This window comes from Telmatherina bonti, assembly GCF_933228915.1.
Source record: "Telmatherina bonti genome assembly, chromosome: 6".
NCBI lineage: Eukaryota > Metazoa > Chordata > Actinopteri > Atheriniformes > Telmatherinidae > Telmatherina > Telmatherina bonti.
In genome coordinates this window covers 21,533,808-21,546,628 of record NC_136624.1, presented here as the reverse complement: position 1 = coordinate 21,546,628, position 12,821 = coordinate 21,533,808, and the positions used below count along the sequence as shown (strand labels likewise).

General features: G+C 35.8%; 1 protein-coding gene across 1 annotated transcript in view; it reads right to left on the bottom strand.

Moving 5' to 3' along the window:
• Positions 1-12,821, bottom strand: part of LOC306757067 (dynein axonemal heavy chain 8-like) — a gene marked incomplete at both ends in the record, with an annotated part of 39,787 nt that overhangs the window by 19,124 nt on the left and 7,842 nt on the right. Inside the window, 36 exons of the mRNA XM_079242030.1 lie at positions 56-217; positions 348-482; positions 563-670; positions 759-845; positions 947-1,134; positions 1,213-1,391; positions 1,480-1,652; positions 1,777-2,001; positions 2,685-2,846; positions 2,986-3,090; positions 3,331-3,433; positions 3,576-3,739; positions 3,844-3,997; positions 4,289-4,488; positions 5,071-5,311; positions 5,415-5,552; positions 5,710-5,810; positions 6,513-6,575; positions 6,668-6,781; positions 6,907-7,011; positions 7,130-7,365; positions 7,672-7,798; positions 7,890-8,062; positions 8,375-8,498; positions 8,637-8,715; positions 8,801-8,907; positions 9,002-9,105; positions 9,178-9,310; positions 9,758-9,877; positions 10,071-10,187; positions 11,026-11,106; positions 11,198-11,385; positions 11,481-11,616; positions 11,693-11,812; positions 12,319-12,516; positions 12,602-12,748. Of these exons, the coding sequence (XP_079098156.1) occupies positions 56-217; positions 348-482; positions 563-670; positions 759-845; positions 947-1,134; positions 1,213-1,391; positions 1,480-1,652; positions 1,777-2,001; positions 2,685-2,846; positions 2,986-3,090; positions 3,331-3,433; positions 3,576-3,739; positions 3,844-3,997; positions 4,289-4,488; positions 5,071-5,311; positions 5,415-5,552; positions 5,710-5,810; positions 6,513-6,575; positions 6,668-6,781; positions 6,907-7,011; positions 7,130-7,365; positions 7,672-7,798; positions 7,890-8,062; positions 8,375-8,498; positions 8,637-8,715; positions 8,801-8,907; positions 9,002-9,105; positions 9,178-9,310; positions 9,758-9,877; positions 10,071-10,187; positions 11,026-11,106; positions 11,198-11,385; positions 11,481-11,616; positions 11,693-11,812; positions 12,319-12,516; positions 12,602-12,748 (5,097 nt within the window). The remainder of the gene's footprint in view (positions 1-55; positions 218-347; positions 483-562; positions 671-758; positions 846-946; positions 1,135-1,212; positions 1,392-1,479; positions 1,653-1,776; positions 2,002-2,684; positions 2,847-2,985; positions 3,091-3,330; positions 3,434-3,575; positions 3,740-3,843; positions 3,998-4,288; positions 4,489-5,070; positions 5,312-5,414; positions 5,553-5,709; positions 5,811-6,512; positions 6,576-6,667; positions 6,782-6,906; positions 7,012-7,129; positions 7,366-7,671; positions 7,799-7,889; positions 8,063-8,374; positions 8,499-8,636; positions 8,716-8,800; positions 8,908-9,001; positions 9,106-9,177; positions 9,311-9,757; positions 9,878-10,070; positions 10,188-11,025; positions 11,107-11,197; positions 11,386-11,480; positions 11,617-11,692; positions 11,813-12,318; positions 12,517-12,601; positions 12,749-12,821) is intronic.

Below are 12,821 nucleotides of genomic sequence, written 5' to 3'. Positions count from 1 at the left end.
CAAATAATATTATTAAAACATCTGCTAAACAACCAGGTGAACAATTTTATGGTACCTGAACAAGCTTGAGGTTCCATGGGGGGTGGTTGACAAGACCAGCAAGCTCAACTTGATTGGCAACAGCAGTTTGAAGATCAACATTTGAGCTTCCATCCAACTGGATTCCAGGAAACAAGTCATTGATAAGACTGAGGAAGAGAGGCTCATCCTCATCCACCTGGAATATTGAGAATGATTTGTATAAACAATACTGTTACCTTGACATGCACTGTAAATGTAACAGCCACTATGCAATAAAATTTAATTCACCACATCTGTGGATCAAAACTATTTCTTTTTTGTCATACCAGTTTGGACAGATTCATGTCTCGGAGCACTCTCATGACAATGCTGGTCTCTGTGTCATCGGGGCGGGCTCTTTTACAGGCCCCAAGTGTTCTTAACACAGACAGGATGTTCCTTAGTCCAAAATCATAGTGCACCTAACAGATAGCAGAAGTTGTATCAGTAAGTTTACACTCAAAGACAAAATTAATGAAGCATTGCTAAGAAGGGATGTCACCTGTTTTGTGAGTTGTTCTTCACACAGTTTGTAAAGCACAAAGAATTTCTGGGCTAAGATAACATTGTCATTAAATCCACAACTTGCCAGTTTCACTCTCATAATGATCTGGCAAAGACAACAACAGTAAAGAGGAAACTGTAAAAACTACAATGAATAGTATCTTGTGCCTCTAGTAAAAGTAGCCTTGACTAACCTGTCGGTCTGGTACCATCATAGACACTGCCCTGAACTGCACTTTTAAGTTTTCAGGAAGTTCCTGACGACCTGCATATCCAGGGTTCTAAACAGAGAGTGACATTTTTGTATAAACTGTCAAACAAAACCTTTAGACTTTGTTTTAAGGTGTTTCTTATAAGACCCTTATGCATTTGTGCATCTTACCATAGTGATAAAAAGGCCAAATTCTGGATTCAGATCTACGCAGTCTCCATCGGTAAAAATGAATGTGCTTTTGTGTTTTTTGCGCGCTGTTAGAACAATTGATATCTGTTGAGCTGCGACGGAAAGCACTGGCAGATCGATTCTGTTGAACTCATCAAAGCAGCCCCAGGACCCTGACTGTGCAAGGCCTGACAAAAAACACCCAAAACATAAATAAAATTGAACGCTCCTGTGTGATAAGAAGGTTTATTTCAATATATAGATACCTTTATATATTCTGCCAAGTCCTCTGAAGTCCATTTGATCCGAGCAGTTGAAAACAACAACATACTTGCCAAGGCAACGGCCCATATCTTTTGTGGTTTCAGTCTTACCAGTACCGGCTGGCCCAGCAGGTGCTCCTCCCATGCTCATACCCAGAGCCTGGGCCAGTGTGATATAGCACCTAAGTAGAAAAAAGCAATTTTTGGATGAATTGTTATATTAAAAAATATCAGTTGTTAAAAAACCAAAACTATTGCCTCTTTTCTTGCCTGTCTGTCAAAGGAGTGATGACCAGACGATCAGTACAGCCTAAGTACTCATTCTGATAAATGAAGTCCACATTAGTAATCGATACAATAACCCTGTCCAGGTCCTCCTTGAAGTAAAATCTGCTTTGCTTCAGCCATTCAAAGTCACTGACACATTTTACACGCTTCTTGACCTAAGAATAAAGTTGGATAAAAATCTTAAGATGCTACATATATGTCTGTAGATGGTAATTTGTCATTAAAATGCATGATCAATAACAGTAGTCTTAGTTCAGTGAGACTGTTCAAGTAGCTTACCAAATCATTAAAAATATCACTCTGGTGCACATGAATTGTGACAAGTGTCTCATATTTCACTCTGTCAAATTTACTTAGGTCGTAGGTGGTTTGTTTAATCAGCACACTAAGTAGATTAAGAAATCTCTTTTTGGTTACGGGCATGATCTCTTTGTCCTCTGAAGCATATTTCAGGGCCTCTTCTGCATCTTTTGTCCAAAGCATCTGGATTCCCAACAAGCCCACCTATAAAGAAAAACAACACAATTTATAAAAGACAAACCTCAGGATACACATAGTATGTGCAAAGACAAAGTATGAGCTTTTCTTACAATACCAAGTTATTTCTCCACACAACAAATGGTTTGCACATTTGTTATTGACAAACTTTTCACCAAATGTATAGAAAAATTCCATGGCAACTTCGAGGTTTTCTAAGTCACTCATGAAGACAAAAGCTGAATTGGAAAAGCAGGTAATTTCTGCAAGTACTTGCAATATTTAATTGTATATATTTTTTGTGAAATAACTAAAAAACATCCTCTGAGAGTTACCATTATTCATTCTCTACTCAATCTAAAAACCAGTGGAAGTCTGACAAATTACTGTGAAGGACAGGGGACCTTTCTAGGGTGTACCCTGCCTCTGGTGTAATGATTGTTGGGATAGGCTCCAGTTTCTCCATGAGTGGTATAGACAATAAATGACTGAATGAGAAAAGGTGATGGCTTTTTGACAGACTGGGCTTCTTAACATATCTCGTGCTGAATCGAAGCTGGGTACAGAGGACATAGCTTGTCAGATGTTTAGTATAAGAATTGAGCTGTTAAAATTTTATTATAAACAAATATAACACCACCAACTGTACTGATTAAATTTGAAATCAATACAGTAAATGTATTTATGAAATGACATTACTATACTCTCACCTGTGCTTGATACTTGTCAAGAAAAGAAAGTAGGTCAAAATCTTCATCATTTATCTCCAGATCTGAAGCTCTGATGATGGAATGCAATGAAACCTGCTGCTGCTGCAAAAGCTCCCCAAGCCAGAGCTCCACTGCTCCTTCTGCCATGACAGGATTGTCCAGCTGAAAGGGTCAAAGGCATATATTATTAAATTATACCATTCTTTTGATTAGTAATAAAAAGCATAGGCTTAGAGACAATTGTTTGTGTACATATATATATTCAAAAGATTTCCTTTTTACAGCAAAGAGCCTGACATACTGGTAATCTCTCTCCTTCTTGTGAGAGGACGGCTACGATCTTGTTGTATTCTACTGGATGAAACTCTGCTTCATTGACATTGTCAAATACTCCAAGAAGATGTGACTGAAAATAATGAATACAAATATTTATTTTCATCATCTTTCACAAACAAATACAAAAAAATCAATTGTCAGTGAAAGGAATAATAGTAATCTTTTAAGAGGTTATAAAGGATACATCATTAACTAGAAATGTATGTGCTGAAAAGATTTAATGCTGACATGCAGACAAAAGTTCGACTTTTGGCACAAAAAACCCCCCCAACACTTTTTGTAGTGACAACTTGATCAAACACGTTCTAACCTGAATTGTGTGAGAATCACTAGCTTGTCCAAGGATTTCCAAAAGAGCCGGATCAGACACAAAGAAGAACCGTGGAAACAGAAGCCTCTTTTTTTCGAGGTAACTATTGAATTGAAAGTGCATTTATCAGTAACTGTTCTGGTGCTTTATTGTAAATACTTTATAAAGGTTTATTTATTTATTTTAAGATTTCTTTTTTGTTATTCAGATCTAAATTATTTGAAACAGTTTTAACAAAGAATTACCCTGCAAGAGATTTCTGACAGAGCTCTAGCTGTTTCTGAAGTTCTGGCAAGTGTTCAACCAAAGTTGTATCACCAACACAGCACTCCACCACATTTGGAACCTTTTGAGCTCTCTGCATAATCTTAATCCAGGATTTGTCAATATCCTGAAATCGTTTTGCTTCCTATAGTAGGATTTAAAAAAAAGAAGAAGAAATAAATCATTTACTTGAGAATGTATTCAACAGTGTACTTTTAAAAAAAAATTAGAATACAGCACAAACTGCACCAGTGGAAGGTCTTTGGCGATGTCACCTCCAACAAACACAGCTTCCAAATACACCCAGAGGTTTTGTACAATAACCCACTGTTCAATAACTTGAGATGATGTCGAAAGTTTGGAGACCCAATCTTGGATCTCTGCTTTATAGTACGCACTGTATCTGCAAAAAACAGACAAGGACAAACACTTTATTAATCCAATCTCAGAGGTAAATTTATATATATATATATATATATATATATATATATATATATATACATATATAAAAGTATGTGTGTTCCACAATGGTACTGTGTCAAGCTTCTCTCAATATTCTTCCTTTCAAAAAACTTTGCATATTTACTGAAATGTAACAGCTTTCCCTTTATTATGTTGAACATTTGCAACTCTTAATTAACTGATTCTGCTCCCACAATCAAAGTTTGTGAAGCTTGTGTTCGATTTATCTTACCTGTTGCTGAGCAGTGATCCCAGCACCATCAGACTATCCTCCAGGAAGGTAAATATCTCAATTGTCACTGCCCCTTTTAGCATCAGCTCCCCTCTATTCTTGAACGTCATCAAACTCAGGGTTTGATAAGACCACTGTTCTCTTACTTGTGACAACTTGGCCTCAATGTCCTTCTCCTTCACAGCTGATATGCAGATGTCCTATGAATGCAGAATCCCAGCCTTAAGGCCTTTACACACCAGAACCAATGCAAATAAACAACACAAAACTGAATAATTTGGAGGTAAATTATTGACGTTTAAGTCTATGCACTTTAAACGCAATACAAAAATGCATATAAATTATTAAGATCCTAAAACAAACTCGCAAGATGACAAGGTGGATTCCACATCAAGCCACGGCAATAGTGTGCTGATGCTGAAAAAGAGATGACCTATGCAATAGGTTTCTCCTGTGCATAGCTCAAAAACAGTGATCTATCGGTCAACGTGCCTTCTTGGATTGGTCGATTATATATCTGTCGAATGCGAATAGTAAGAAAAATCAAGCTCAGTTCAAAATATTAAACTTGCAAAATCGGTAGATGGAATTTCATCACTGATGTGAATGTACACATTGATTTGACATTGATTCCATTAAAGATATTACCATGCAAATTATTCAGACAAAATATTTGGAGTGTGCGTGTAAAGGCCTTGACAAGTGTGGATACAAACAAGCAGATAAAATACTATGGCTGGGATAGTGGCGCAAAATCAAATGATATCAAACTGCCAACAAACCTCAATATCATCCTTGTATGTCAAGAGAGGTGCCTCCATGATGTTTTGCAGTGTAAAGGCATCGGACTCTACATTAAACTGATGTCCAGTCAAGTCTCCAATCCGGTCCCAGTGTCTCCGCATCATAGATTTGTTTGCCATCATTTCAAGCAGCGGACAGGACTCATTGAAGTCATCAATGGTCTTCTTTAAGTCAAGAAAGGCTTGCCACTCCTTCAGTGCTTTGGGCAGCTTTCGACATCTACAAATAGAGATAAAAAAAAATGTATATATCATAAAAACACATTAAAGAAGTTCAACAATGTAAGCACACAACTAATTTGAAAAGCTTAGAAATATTACACCTGTTCTGAAATTCCAAAAGGTCTGCATTGATCTGTTCAATGTCCACACGTGTCCAGAGAATTTTATAGTATCCACTGATCTTTCTCATCACTGCATCATACAGCCCATAGAGTTTTTGAAGAAGATCAAATTCTTTTCTAAAAGCAACATAACAATGGGTCAATTCATATATCTTCATTAGTTATGATACAATAGATGAAATAGAATTACGAATAACACCGTCACCACAGTATCAATAAAACAGTAATTATCATGGTAGAGTAAGGACAACTTTGTTAAAAAAAAGTAACAAACTTTTTCTGCTCTAGAAAGGTATTCTCTGTAACTGGCAACCCAAGGAGCTGCTCCCCAGATGTATATGTGATTGAGTTTTTCCAAAGTTCATCAAATCTAGCCTGTAAAAAGAAGAACTTTATTTAGTAAAACATCTCTTTAACCCTATAACCGCCAAAGTTGCAAAGCTGGGACAAGCAACAGGGCATATCTCAAAAAGAAAGTTTAAACTTGTAAGTACTTTACACTGCTAGATGTCAGACATGTCAATCTTCAATGTAACACAATACATATGTGAGAGGAGGTGAGATGTGAGTGTGGGAGGGTGTGTGTTTATGGAGGGGTGTGTGAAATATTAGCCATCTCTGATTCCTGAAAGCAAAGCTGGCCTCCTGATGATGACTGGTAATCCAGCAACAGTGAAAGTTACAAATCACAGTGTATCAGTTCACAATATTAACATAGCCAAAGCATCACATGTGGGAAATGACACAACTCTGAGGCTTTACCTCACAAATAGTCATCTTAATACCATCATTAACACTGGTTCGTATTCAAATGGGTTTTTTTTTCTAATTTACAGCATGCTTTAAAAATTTTAAAAGAAATTTAAAATTTCAAGACTTCAACAAACAATCACTGCAAGTTATCTTGATTGCACTCTGTTAAATGGAACTTCCTTTTTATGTAAACCTACTTAGCATCAAAATGTTTTATCTTGTTCTTTTAACAAGATGGCTGCTGAGGACTTTGCTTTTGGTTTACACTTTTTAAACATGAAATGTATTTTTGGACTATAAAACAGTATTGAGCAACAGTGGTACCTTAAAGACTTGGAGCTGCCTGCTGGCTACATGTGGAGGTATACCTTCCACCAGAGGGCCTTCCTGAAATGCAAGATCACACATTCTAATAATAAATAAACGGGGCAACTTTTCTGCAAAACAAACACTGACTTAAACAATCACAGATTACTTACAGTATCATACTCCTCCATGAAAGTTTCAACCTTCTTTTCAAAAACAGCAACACACTCCAGAAGGTCTTTTTTGAAGCTTGGTTGTCGACGGACAAGCTCATCTTGCACTGATCTCTAACAAAGTCAGAAACACTGTGATTATTGCTGAGTTACAGGGAAACAAGTTTTAAAAATGACAAAGTTTTAATAAAATACAAAATAAGTATTAATATCTTTAATAATATCTTTATTATACTAACGGCTTGAGACTGAAGCTCTGTGAAGCGCTGCCTCAGATTGCACACACCCTCTACTTCTCTTTTAGTTACCTCAATATCACTTTTGGTCAGCATTTCATAGGCTTCCTGTAAAATACATATATCTATGTTTTTTCTTTTGGCTGCAACCTTCTTAGCTGTGAAGGTTGCAAGTGGTGATCTGCTTAAGATCAATATCCATAACAAATAATTATACAAGTTATACCCTAATGGAAATCAATGTCATGTCAGTTTGTATTTCAGCATCTCGAAGTTTCGACAGGGCCCCCATGGCACGACGCACATCTTCCAGATTACAAACAGAATGAGTTAACTGGACAAAGTATTTGTTAATATGTAAACTGGTGTCAATCATTTTCCTCCTGTACTCCTCCTTCAGGTATCTACATATTAGTTTCTTCCAGGCTTTGGTCTCAGCTGTCAAGGCCTTCTTTAATGAGCCTGCATTGAAGAAGAAAAAAATCCAATGCAGAACAAACATTCATCTCCTTTAACACAAATTGAACAAACCAGGTACAACCAATGTATGATGGTTTAACAATTATTTTTACTATATAGATTTTTTCATTCACAAAGATGTAAGTCATTATCTAGAAAGGAAAATGTATTAAAAATGGAAATGCAGAATGTACAGTGGTAATTCAGCTGAAATGTTACTGAAATATAGTGTGATTAAAATTAATGAGTTTACGTGACACTTCCTCACTAACTCAAAAATCTTGAGCAGAATACTCATGAATAATTTACCTGTTGACAATTCAGTTGACCCAAAAACAATCACAGGTTTGATCTCAGCAATTTCTTGCTCAACAGAGTCATAGTACTGGATTTCAGATTTATACTGGATCAAGGATGGATGGCTGTCCACAAATTCCTTTCAAAAGGGAAGAGCATTATGTTGTTATTGTAAGAAAACAGATTTACTAACAGAGTCAACATAGAACTTTTCATGCAGAAAAACAAACCTTGACTTTGAGGTTCCTGTTTTCTTCCCAAATGCCCCGGAAACTATCAAACTGCTTTAAAACATCATTAGTTTTTTCCCTCCCACAGGTGATTGCTGATTTCATTATGACCATGGTCTTTTTAATGTCCTTGTGATCAATGATGGACTGGAAAAAATGGTCTTTTCCTGTGCCTGAGATGAAAACAGAATATTGAAAAATAAAAAGGAATAATTATCTGAAGGTCACACCTTATCTCCATGATGTTTTTATATCAAATTTATGTGCAAATAACCTTTCAACACAAATCCCTCCAAATACACCCTAAAGGTGATCAAATTAATCAACTTCAAATGATTTAATTAATTTCAGTGTAAATTTGAAAGACTTTACATGATAACTTATGTAAGATGTTTTTATCTTCATTTATTGGGACAAGTTATCCATGTGAACTGGTTTTATCTGCTGTATTTTTGTCATGTATGTACAGGCTGCCAGTTGGTTACCTTTGTTTTGAGAGTCATCATTTTTGTACTCCTGCTGCCAAAAAACATCCTTGCTAACATCCAATACAAAGTCAGTAAGTTGATTAATGACTTGCTGAATCTCATCTACATTAGGAACCATTATCTGAGGGCCACAAATGACAGAAACAGAAACAAGATTTTTCCCTGGCAGGAAATTTAAGGAACAACTGGCAAAGTATTTTAACTCTACCATACCTGCTGCGATGAAAAAATTATGATTTTATGAGTGGTAGAAACTCACCACATTAGACTTGTCCAGCTGGGCTTCAGATTTTATTAGTGGGGCCATTTTGAGCTGAGAATTTGACTTCTGGTATGTACTAAAAATCACATTTACTGATATCAGTCTTCAAGACATCATTAAAATTTCTCTTAGATTTCTTTGTTCAATACAGTAGTACTTACGAAGTGCCACAAATTCTACTTTTAAGGGTCTCCAGGGATAACTTTGTGGTTTTGATAAGGGCATCAAATACCCTTGTACTGACGAGTTCGTAAAATTTCTTAAACTCCTGAAATGAGAATTTTCATTTGAAACATTGTTACATGTGTATGCATTCTAGTTTTGTATGACATGAATGTTTTAGAGCTAATAAGTAAACATACCTTTTCAAACTTGACTTGTTTATCTTTGTATTGACCTTCTAAAGCCTTTTCTCCAATATCTGTGGCCTTCTTCAGGCTTTCTTTTGTGAATTTCCTGGTCATTCCTAAAACACAAAAAAGTGAGATGAAAATGATGCATTCAACAACTTTCAAGCTTTCACCAAAGTGTCACACACCTAGAGGTTCCTCCATGGTTTTAGGGCCTTGTCGTTCATAATTAGCAGATAACACGTTAGCCAGCTCTCTGACTGCTCCTTGAACACAACTACATTTGTAATCTAATGTCTTGGCCCACTCCTTACATTGATTCTAAAATAGAAAAACAACAAGAAAGATCTTCACTGTGAGTAATTCAATCAAGCAAAATTCTTAGAGTAAATGTAAAGGCAAAGATTTAGGCAAACACACACACATAAAAGATTAACAAAATACTAAATCAGAATCAGAATCAGAATCAGAATAAATTTTATTGCCATTGTCAGTGAGTTACAAAAATTCACAAACTAGGAACTTGCTTCGATGCTAATGTGCAACATATAACATTAATAAAGTAATAGTATAAAAGAAAGAATATTAGTTATGATAAAAAAATACTTTAAAAATGTAATATAAAATAAAAGGGCATACAAAGGAAATAAGTATATCAAGTTAAAAAGAAAAAAAAAAAGAAAAAAAAAAGTGCAAGTAGAAAGATGTGCTATAATTTAACTAACAATTGAGGTTTTAGCATGGAGAATAAAAAGGAGATGGTTGTACCTTGTTAAGATCAATTAGATGCTGTAGAGAGGATGCATGGTTTTCTGGCAACTCAATCAGCACCATCTCTGAGATTTCTTTTAGGACATCTTCTATACCTGTCTCATAAATATCCTGTACCTGAAAAAACAAAAAAAAAAAACAAAAAATAAAAAAAACAAAACAAATGCAATCTAGACACATGTCCCTCAAGCCCCACAATGACTATCTAGTTTGTAAAATACAAAATGACAATGGATAAGAAGTCAATATTTAAACAATGTGACAGTTTTTATGTCAATTAATTCCCACAGTTTTTTAATCACCAACATACCTTTTTTACAAGATTTTTGAGCTCAAAAAGAGCAATGTCAATATTTTCAAAGAAGTTGTCCAGGAGCAAGGATGACCATGTTAGCAGCACTAAACCATGTCCAAGAGCAGATTCCACCTTGTAATTGACAAAATACATTAAAGCAGTCAAATGAAAAGCTTTTTTGGGATGCAGGGATAAACTGTTCTTTAACCCTGCATTACGTTGATGGAAATATGCAGTGATATTATTGACGTGAGCATGAAATGATATTGAACTTTGGAGGATGACACCCAGACTCTTAACCTAAATGGAGAGGTGAGAAGCTTTCAACTTTGGATATAGTACATTTGAGGACGTCATCAGTGATTTTAATGAGGGGTTTTTGTACTGTGATGGGGGCAAATACTAGTTCACAGAGTTTTGGGTCAAATGGGTGTGGTGTTGAATTGCAACAATTTGCTTTTTCAATATACTTGGAAATAGAAGGAAGGTCATTAAGAGAATTAAAGTAAATTATGGGAATTTTTACCAGATTTTTTGTACTAGAACGACAGCTGTAGTTTTACGGAGAATTGGAACAGTTCCAGTAAAGAGTGAGGAGTGAATGATGGCAGAAATGGGAAGCAGAGAAGAGTGGCAGAATTTGACCAAGACAAGAGGGAGGGAATTAAGCTGACAGGTGGAGGGTTTGGACCTACAGATAAAGTCTGAGATTTTTGAAGCATCTGTGAGTTGGAAACTAGAGACAGACTGACAGGGAGTAAAATTCTCATAAAAGAAGCTGGTGGATTCTGTGACTTTTCTCACTGAATAACAACATTAAGGAGTCACAAGTGCTGGGTGAGTGCAGGTGGAAGGGGAGTGTGGGAAGTTGAAGAATATTGTTGATCAGTGAAAACAGTATCTTGTTATTATTTTTGTTGGAACAAAATTTACTAAAGTTGTAAGTGGCAATATTTCTTCTAATTCTTACATTTTTTATTTTTGAAGCAATCAAGCCGCCGAAGTCTGGGAGTATGCTCTTACATATGGATTCATATTCCTCCACAATGGTCTATAAAAAAAGTGTACAAATTCATTTATACTAACCTTTACAATACTAAAGGAAATTCAACTATGAAAAAAGAGCTAAATATATCATTTACCTTTAGACGGAGGTGATTGGCATTTATTTTGCTTTCCATGTTTACAAGGTGTAAAGCCCGCTTTGGCACCTTTAAATCCATTTTCAGCATACACTTAGCCTCCCGAATGACTTCAGTTACTTTAGGATCTAAATTGACGACCAAATTTCCTGTCTCTGGGTGTCGAACCAGCAAAAAAGTGTTCAGAACTGTATTGAAAGAAATAAGATCAAACCAAGCTTAAAAATGTCTCACATGGGCATTTAACAGCTTTAAAATACTATATCAGAACAAGAGAACCAACCAGTGTCTAGTTTGGAAACATTCTCCAGCCATGCTTGGTGTAGAATAATCTCATATTCTACCATCCCAGATGCAGTTTGATTGTACATTCTGACTACATCTTGTCCCTCAGGAGTGTTCAGAATATTACAATTAACCTGCTAATGAGGACAGAGTATGTAAGTATGATCTTAAGTAGTTTAAGTTATTTTGCCTGTGGCATTTTTTTCTCACTTTAATGTATAATATGGGCTCCTCTATCTTTTTATAGAGGTGTCTGACCCAACTGATCCTGCCAGCAACTGGGGGCATGTTCCTTGATAATGGAGGGTCCTCTTTCTGCTTGTCAAAGACCTGCAAACAAAGATACCAAAAACCAATTAAATTAATTGTGTCAATTGTACTTCGGCTTCATTCTATTTTATTATCAGTGGTATTTGATATACAAACCCAAGCAAACTGGATACCTGTTTTACAAACCCCAGTTCTGACATATACTGCTGAAGAATAACACCCAAAATGTTGGAAATTTGCTTTTCAAGGCAGGGAAGGTTTAACTTCTGAAAACTAGGGATACAATGAAAAACATAGACCCTTAGTAAGTTTCTTATAATAGCAGTTTAAATTGTTAGAACTGAATCTTTATATCATATCAATAAATTGTGGTTTATACAGACCGCTGAAGTACGCGGAGAGCTTGCTGAGAAGAAATGATGTTTGAGAAGCATGAATTCATAAATGTCTGTAATTGGTGCTGTAAAAAAAGATGCATTACTGACCCATATAAGGAATCCCATCTAATATATGAGCATATATATGCAACCAAGGTATGTTGTTTGGGAGCAGTAGATTATACATACCTCTATGTGGCTGATTTGATCCATGAATTTCATAAAATTAGTTTCAAATTCAGATGACCTTGGAGCCAACATATCAGACTCTTTCCTTTTCAAATCCATGGATACAGTGCGGAATTGTCTGGCCAGATTCTCCATGCCTTCAATGGTGGATTTTCCAAGGCATTCAAATTTTTGTAAAACTGTGATTATTTCTTTGATCTACAGAAGATACTGTACAGTGTTATTTGGAAAGGCTTTGTGCTAAAAGTTGAGTTTTGATTTTAAAGGTTAATGATGAAAACACCTTTTCAAGTTGCTTGCAAAAGCTTTCAAACTTGCAAAAAATCTGCATCTCTGAAATGTCAAAGGGCCTCATTCCAGGTTTTTCCATTGCTTGTGATTTTGCTTGCTGAAAGCAGGACTGATACTTTTCATACAAGCATGTGCAGTCCTGTCAAAGACAAAAGAATGTCAAAAGTTACTGGCTGCATTTGTCAAAAGGTGTTCAATGATACCCATTTCAC